General features: G+C 32.9%; 1 protein-coding gene across 3 annotated transcripts in view; it reads left to right on the top strand.

Moving 5' to 3' along the window:
* Positions 1-8,606, top strand: part of LOC106464830 — a 39,990-nt gene that overhangs the window by 25,370 nt on the left and 6,014 nt on the right. Inside the window, exons 6-11 of one of the 3 annotated variants that reach the window (XM_022392631.1) lie at positions 477-546; positions 1,231-1,385; positions 1,696-1,914; positions 3,608-3,758; positions 5,266-6,185; positions 7,948-8,082. In XM_022392631.1, the coding sequence (XP_022248339.1) occupies positions 477-546; positions 1,231-1,385; positions 1,696-1,914; positions 3,608-3,758; positions 5,266-6,185; positions 7,948-8,082 (1,650 nt within the window). Of the gene's footprint in view, positions 1-476; positions 547-1,230; positions 1,386-1,695; positions 1,915-3,607; positions 3,759-5,265; positions 6,186-7,947; positions 8,212-8,606 lie in introns of all 3 variants that reach the window. The other 2 variants (XM_022392630.1, XM_022392632.1) reach the window with 2 other exon arrangements.

Below are 8,606 nucleotides of genomic sequence, written 5' to 3'. Positions count from 1 at the left end.
ACACTGCTAAATTAGGGACGGCTGGCGCAGATAGCCCTCGTGTAGCTTTGCGCGGAACCCATAACAAACAAACAAACCATCATACAAATACGGCACCAATCTTGGGAAGCAATAGACAGAGAATTCCTCATTTTTTCACGTGAGCATGTGGCAAATAGTTATATTTTTGTATAGGTGATTTTTAGATCTTGCTATGAAAGTGACCCTGAGTAGTTTAGTGTTTGATAGGTAATTCATACCAAAAGATTTGCGGTCTTGTTTAAATCTAAAATGTGTTACATTACTAATGAAATTATTATCCGATAAGACAACGTTTTATTTAGTAAGATCAACTCAAGATATCGTATGATTTCCATGATGAAATAAATATTTACATTAATTTTGAAACCAGAAAAACGATATCACTAAAAAGATTTGCTCTACCAACTGTAACTTAAGACAAGACCTTATTATGCGTAATACATTTCTACTTCTAGCAACTCCAAGACGACCAGCAGGATGAATCTGAAAATCCTTCGGAAACTATTCCTAGTATGAGCAGTTCCAGTAAGTAAATACAAAACTTTACTAGAAAAAAGTTTTATCACCGATTTGATATTTTGCTTTTCCATCAAATGAAAAAAAAAAAATTCAAAACGCAATTTTTATTTTCAAACTTCGTGTAGTCTGTTAACCTTTTCAACTTATGATAAAAGTTAATGACACTTAGTATCTAAAACTTTGTTAAATTTTATCATTTTGGAAAAATATTTTCATTATTATAACTTAGGACCTTCCATTTTTCTCTACTGGATACAATTATTTCGGTTTCTTTTTGTCTTTTTCTCTACAAATTATTTAAAAGTTAGAAGTAAACATTCACTATACGCAAAATACTGAATTATTAAAAGATATTATGTCATATTATTTATTTATTTGAAACTATTTATAACCATAAATATACGTTCATCATAAGCAAAATATTAAATTATTTAATTTGTTTTTTTAATACAAATTCTTCTATATCTGAGCCTGAGCGTTGAATAAGTTTTAACTATTTGTTTGTGCAATGGACTGATGCTATTACGTGTTAATTACAGTGACATCTAGCGTCAGAGAGAAGAAAATTAGTCTCGTAAAGAATTAGGACTTTTAAAAATATTCAAACTTATATATAAACAATATAAAAAAATAAGATTTATAAAGTACTCAAAGTTATTAACTTGATTTTCATTGTGTTAAATACTTTAGGTCTACAAGTAGAGTCGCCCTCTAGCGGTAACCTTAATTTCACATCTGCGGGAGAAGATGAGGAAACTCCATATTCGGGGCCTATTTTGAGTCAAGCACGTGCTTTGGTTGACTATACCCCGAGTCCATATGACAGAGATGCCCTTGCATTTAAGGTTCAGTATTTTCATTTTCCTCATTGTTTTGCATAACTGTAGAAAGATAGATAGAGAGAGAGAGAGAGAGAGAGGGGTAGACAGACGTTTTTCTTTTCCCTCTCTTTGCAATCGCTGAGTCATTGGATAATGAATCTCTGTCATTCACAGACAACTATACATAAAAATATGCCGAAAAAGGTTTTACCTTCCAAGAGGCACCTAGTAACAAAAAATGTAAAAAAACTTTTATAAGATCCTGCTAATTCTCACATTACATTTTGTACAACGTTTTTAAAGTTACTAATATTGCGTACGTCGTTTTTTCCAGAAAGGAGACATTATCGAAATCATTGCCAAATATAACACAGGGATTTGGGTTGGTACTATACAGGGGCGGATTGGCAGTTTCAAGTTTATCAATGTTCAAGAAATAGAAGGAGAGAAAAAAAGTCGCCAGCGGCACTCGAAAAGAAGTCCACAGTTAGCTTCTCTTGCTGCTATAAAGCCACAAAGCTTAGAAGATGTTTTAAATATGATTGGACTACAGGTACAGAATGTTAGATTTTATTTTTAAAAAATATATCGTCTCAGTAAAGAAACTAAAGAACGTGACGTTATTTTTTTTTGTTTTTGTGTGTTTTATTCCCACTACTATATATATATATATATAAGAGAAACAATTTTACACATATATTAAATAAAATGAAACTTATATTGTGATCTTCCTAATACATGTGATCACGCACTGCATTGGTTTATTTATCATGTCAATCTCTGTACCACTTTTTTAACGGTTTTCTTAGAAATAACTCGATCATTCACTTTGTAAAATATAAAGCTTTCAGGCTCTTGCTGTTTTTGACAATTCATCCATGTTCTCTAGAGGCATTTTCCACACATTTATCTAACCTGGCCGAACCTCAATAGATATTATTGGGTTTACTGCTGATGAAACAATGAATTCTAATACTGATAAATAAAAAAAGTATATTAAATTAGCTATACTCATCACTGTGTTGGTTTTTAGTTTAAGTTGTAAGCTTGCTCTGGTTAGAAGTTAGTGTAAATTACTTCACGTTAAAATAGTACGGTAATGGCTCTAATCTTTATCGATGTTTTAATTGAACTGTGAATGATATTTCACCGTGTTATTGTATTTAGAAGCTGCTATCATGTTTGGTTTCTATTATAATTTTGAACTTATTTATACACCTTTTCTGAATTCTAAACTTCTCAAGTATTTACGTTATTTAAGAATCGCATTTCGTATTTCTTAACTTAAGCGCTACCACTGTTCCATTTCTTTCTTTTTTCTTTAAAAAAATATTTATTCTGTCTAGTGTAAAGAGCTTTGTCAGAAACTTGCGCGTTCAAAAATCACACTATATGAAAGTACTGATACAGAGGATGAGAGCGATGTACAGCTATGAACAAAATATTGCATCAAGCTAGAATTTTCTAGCTTCACTTTATAAAGTCGAGTGAATCCTGTTGAATAATGTTTCGTTTAAAGGCTGCATGGAGAAATTTAAAGGCTAACTCGAACTTTCAGCGCCTCATTGAACATCCGAGACATTCATTGAACATTCATCAAAAAGTCTTGAAAAACTATTATAACTGCCGGTAGATTTTTATCATTTTGTAGTTTATTTGATTAAATTATGTTAAATAAAAGATGTGAATTATATTCATACAACATTTTTTATTCCTAAACTTCTGGGGTAAGGTAGAACTTTCAGCTATAGCTGTATTGAATTAACAGAGAGGTAAGACTTTTGTTAAACCCTTGAGACTTATTTCCAAATTTTTTTAGACAGTTTGTTTGTTTGTTTGAAATTAAGCACAGAGCTACATAATGGGCTATCTGTGCTCTGCACTCCACGGGTATCGAAACCCAGTTTCAAGTGTTGTAAATTCGCAGACATACCGCTCTGCCACTGGGGGGCGTGTGTGTGTTATCCCATAGCAAAGCCACATCGGGCTATCTGCTGTGTCCACCAACGGGAATAGAGCCCCTGATTTTAGCATTGTAAATCCGAAGACTTACCGCTGTCCCACCGGGGGACACTGCGGAGGCTTATTTATACGGAATACGCAAGCGAGTTATTATTGGAGTATTGCAACTTTTAATGTCAATACACCTTCTGTACACCTTAGAGTTATACTTAAAGACTGAAGGTCTTAAATAGTTTGTAATTAAAAAGAAAAAGTCGATACTTCTAATTCGTCTCGTTTCACAGCAATACACACATGTTTTGGTACTGAACGGTTACGACCAGCTGGAGTGTTTCAAGGACATAGAGCTGGAAGACTTGGAAGGACTGGGTATCCTCGAACCAGAGCATCAGCAAGAACTACTGCGTGCAGCAGACGTGCTCCTAGAATACATAGGTTAGATCAATTGGGTATTACCTTTTTTAGTACAGCTAAGATATAGTTTTACACATACTGACCAAAGTTGTAACTTCCAGATTCCAACCAAAGTTATAATCTCCAGATATCGACTAAAGTTACAATATACACATATTAACCAAAGATATTGGTTAAAGTTATAATTTACAAATACTGACCGAAGTTATAATTTACAGAAACTGACCAAAGTTATTATTTATACAGATTGACTGAAGTTACGATTTACAGAAACTGACCAAAGTTGTTAATTACATACACTGGCTAAAGTTACGATTTAGAGTTACTGACCAAAACTATAATTTACACTTATTGAATAAAGTTGTAATTTAAACTTTATAGATATCGACTACATTTATAATTTCCAGATACTGACCCGAGTTATAATTTACACATATTAACAAACAGGGATGAGAACTTCCCGCCAACCTACAGTTTCTTGGGTTTTTTAGGCACGCTACTGGCCATTCACGAGATTATGAAAATCTGTTGAGAAACGAATTTGGAAAATTGGAGGGAGGAGGGAGACTTTTGGAGGCTGAAAACGAAACTCTCTCCCATAAGCTGCGGAGAACCTTTGCTACAAGTTATGGAAGTAAACACTGGAGTCTGAAAGTTTATTTGACCAATGGCAAACAGTTTTTCTAAGTTAAAGTTGGGTCCGCTCGATAAATCGGCGCCATATTAGAACTAGCACATGTCTTGTTGTCAATGTTCGTTTCAAGATGAAAATATTGCTAAAAGTCGATTATCAAATTGCACACAATTTACGTGTAATTATCAAGGGCTATGAATAGTTCTTATCTGGCAAAACATAAGGTTGAAAGAATAATTTATTTGAAAGTTAGGTTTTTCTTCTAGTGTTATTAATAAACAAATATAGAAGATATCCAATATAGAAGCAGTAATGTTAATATTAATTCTGCATCATTATTAAACTTCCAGATTTTTTTCAGCCTCACCTATTCTCAACTCTGTTTTAACTAAAATCATAATATAGAGATATACTGATCAAAGATATGTTACAAATACTGACTAACTTTATAATTTATAGATACTGACCAAAGCTATAATTCATAGATATTGATCAAAGTTAAAATTGACATATACTGACCAAAGTTAAAATTATAGCCATTGACTAAAGTTATAATCGACACATACTAACCAAAGTTATAATTTACAGATACTAACCAAAGTTATAATTTACAGATACTAACCAAAGTTATAAATTAGAGATATTGGCTAAAGTTATAATTTGGAGATAAAGAACAAAATTATGCTTTACAAATACTGACAAAAACTTTGCATTTAAATCATAGACAGAATTTGTTAAATTTACAAGCTTTTTCATTTAAACTGCAGATTTCGAGAATTCAAAATTTCAGTAGTTAGAAGTTTGCAGGGAAATCTTAAGTCTGTTTAGGAGTTTATTATAGTTATTTGATTTAACGGTTGTTAGTGAATCTTATTTTTACACTGGCTTTCTTAGAGACAGTTCCCGCATCTCACCATGATATGGCCACACATCCTGAAAGAAAAGTGGTCATTGAAGAGAGGGTGGAAGTCGAGAAATCCGAACATGATTCTGGATATTATACCAGTAATGGACACTTGGTCAATGAAGAAAATGCAAAGGACAATAGCGTTGTATATTGTGTGGAATACCATAGTACCTCTAATAACGATTCCAGTGTTAAGGGCGACTTAGATGTTAATTATTGGTCAAACCAAAACAATCTTTCGAAATCATCAGTGAGTTCAAACAACACTAGGACAGAGCCATTATGTAACTTCGATGTTCCAATTAGCTGCTCTCACGATGCTGGCTTGGTCAATACTAAGCCTTATCGCGATGATAAACGATTAGCATTGAAGAATGATAAGACTGTGGTATTGAGAAGCGACGATAGTTGTCGTTCAAAAACTCCAGGGATTAAAAACGTAGAGAGTAGAACAGAAGCGAAAGAAGATGGTTCTTCTGAGAGCATTGTAAGGTCATCTTCTAAGTTAGCAGACTGCGAATATAATCCAGAGAGGTACATTCTTGTTGGCCAAGAAAATTACACACAACTTTCGAACTATTGTCCTTGTTCCACGAGTTCGGAATCGCGTGCTAAAAAAACGTTGTGCACGTCTACAAGAACAGTGGAAAAAACAAAATCATTAACTTCTCATGACGTATCCTCTGAAGTCTATTGCGGCTCAGGATCAACCAAGGAGGAAAGAAGTACCATCTTTCACAGAAAAAAGCCCCAAAATCCCGAAGACCCTCCCGATGCTCCTAAAAGGGGTATTAAAAAACATGGAAGAAACCATGGGTTCCAAAATTGTAACCCTCATATTTCACAGGACTTAAATGAGTTACCTCTTGTGAAGAGCAAACTAGGAAAAGAATCTGACCATCATCAGGTAAGTTCTAGCTATCAGCACTTTGAGAGCTGACTTGGGTAACTTAACATCTAGTTTTTGGTTGCAACGATACGGTATTAATAAGAATAAACAATAAACCCAATAAGGAAAATGCATCAAAATACTTCATTCCTATGTTATAGCCACTTTCAACATTTGCCACTAAATGAAAGCAGACTGATAAAATGTTAAGAGATGTGAAGCCCACTGGATTGTTAATTTATAAACAGCTTTACACTTACAATTGCGATAAGAGTGGGCCATCTTCAGTCAATGCAGGATTAACAACAATTACACTGTAATAAAATATATTTTCTTTGTTGTTGAGTAATTATATGTTGTTGTTTTTATCAGTTACAAAATTCATTGTACACAACTGACCAAAAATGAGTGAAGTTACTCATTTTATATGTAAAATACATAGCAGAAACTTACAGTAATTAGTAAAATTAATTGTAATGTTTATGTTTTTGTGTGACTGTTATATTAAGGACCCTATAAACAACAAAGCCATGGACATTGCTTTCAGCAACCATGTGCATGAATAGTTTTTCAAATATGTTTAAAATGTCGAAGAGGTCCTCATGTGCATGAACAGTTTTAAAATGTGTTTATAATGTGGAAGGGGGTCCCCCACAGGCAATTATAGAGTTAAAAAGAATGTAGCTTTTAAATAATTGATTATGCAAACATATGTGGAATAAGTTGATTGACTTTTGTAGGTTAAATTTTAATAACTGAGAGCGAATGAAAAAATATTATGAGATCATTCACTCATAAAAAACTTGGTCTAATTTCAGAACATAGATTTTCCAATCTAGGACCAGGTTTCAAACATTAAAGTGCTTAGAAAAATTGATAACACAAACTGCCAGAATACATAGATGAATGATATAGAACTGAATTTTTCAACATAAACCTATAATGCAAAAATCTTAAAATCATAATAAACTCATACTTTTGTGTAAAGTCTTAAATGTATTGCATATTTTGTAAATCTCTTGCACTCTTCTGTTTTAAAAATCATTAAATAGTGTAAAAATATTAATTCAAATTTATGTAAGTAGTAATTAATTTATGCTTTCTTTCTTCTGATTAAATTGCTGAAGTGTTGAGTAGTTCATATTTGAGTTTCACTGTAGTTTGATGACTTATAGATACACTTATAGAATGACTATCTTGTACTGACGATTACTGTATTGATTTAGTCCTAACATAAATCTTTTATTGTGGCTAAGCATTGTTAGGAATTATGAACATTACAACCGAAAACACTGTTTACAGTGAGAATACCCTAACATTAAATTGTACATACTATGTCTACTAAGCATATTATACTGTCTGATTAATTTACAAAATAAAGATGTCAACATAAATTCAAGTTTCCGGAAATCCTTTTAAACTTAAACTTGTTAACGAAATTTAAACGAGGCTAATATACCACACGTGAAAACTTGAAATTATGCTATTGCTGAACTGACTGTGTTTTCAAGTAAAATTAACGAAATTTAACTTCTTATTCTCAAACTTATTTATTATAATATATTGTATGACAGTCGGCTCTGTTTCAGCTGTTTAGACTTTACCATCTCGCTTCAACTCTTGCCCTTGCTCTACACAGCTATAGTGAAATCAATTATGGAAAATATTTCACTGTAAATGTTAGGTCTTCCAAACGTACAATTTATGTATGCAAACGAATTTAGTACAGCATGGCAGTAAGCCAGCTTAAAGAATTATCATAAATTTGTAACTTCTACAGTCCAGAAATTGCTGCGATAAACCTCAGAATTTAGCACCGAGAAATATCAAGGGACTGGAAAAGGATATCGATGACGTAGCGGAAGCTCTTGACAAATCTCAGATAAGCACACTTCAGCAGCAAGAAAAACAGAGGGTGAGTAAACCTAAAGCCATAAAATCGTCTGGTGTTTGGAAAAAAAATAAGTTTCGACTAAAGTTCGAAGCCCTTCTTACAGTAGAAAAGCAGTGACGAATAAACTACTTCCTATCATGGAAGAAAGACGTAAGTATTTTTTTTTTAAATTCAAATATAAAACAACTTTTGAAAGTTGTATTTTTTTATATCCTTATTGTTATTTAATTATTTATGTGTTGCCGATGGCAACGTACAACTGTTTGCCCTGCAGACATACAAAGTCCTTTCTTAATTAAAACTAATTTATTCTTTCTCGATACAACTTTTTGTAATATAAAGAATTTCCACAGTTACACACTTTACTTATGGTGCCTACCTACTGTTCGCTTGACTCAATTACCTATCTCTTCAATCTATCTGCATATCTATCTATCGCTGGCTTTGTTTACCGGGCTTATATACTAAAAAAGAGGGCGCCTGGCAAATACTTCGACATTCGCGGGGTTCCTCGATAATTCATGATTCTTCGAGAAACTCCAGCG

This window comes from Limulus polyphemus, unplaced genomic scaffold, assembly GCF_000517525.1.
Source record: "Limulus polyphemus unplaced genomic scaffold, Limulus_polyphemus-2.1.2 Scaffold1753, whole genome shotgun sequence".
NCBI classification, from domain to species: Eukaryota; Metazoa; Arthropoda; class Merostomata; order Xiphosura; family Limulidae; genus Limulus; species Limulus polyphemus.
The sequence above is the reverse complement of the archived record's forward strand: the minus strand, read 5'-3'. Positions and strand labels throughout refer to the sequence as shown.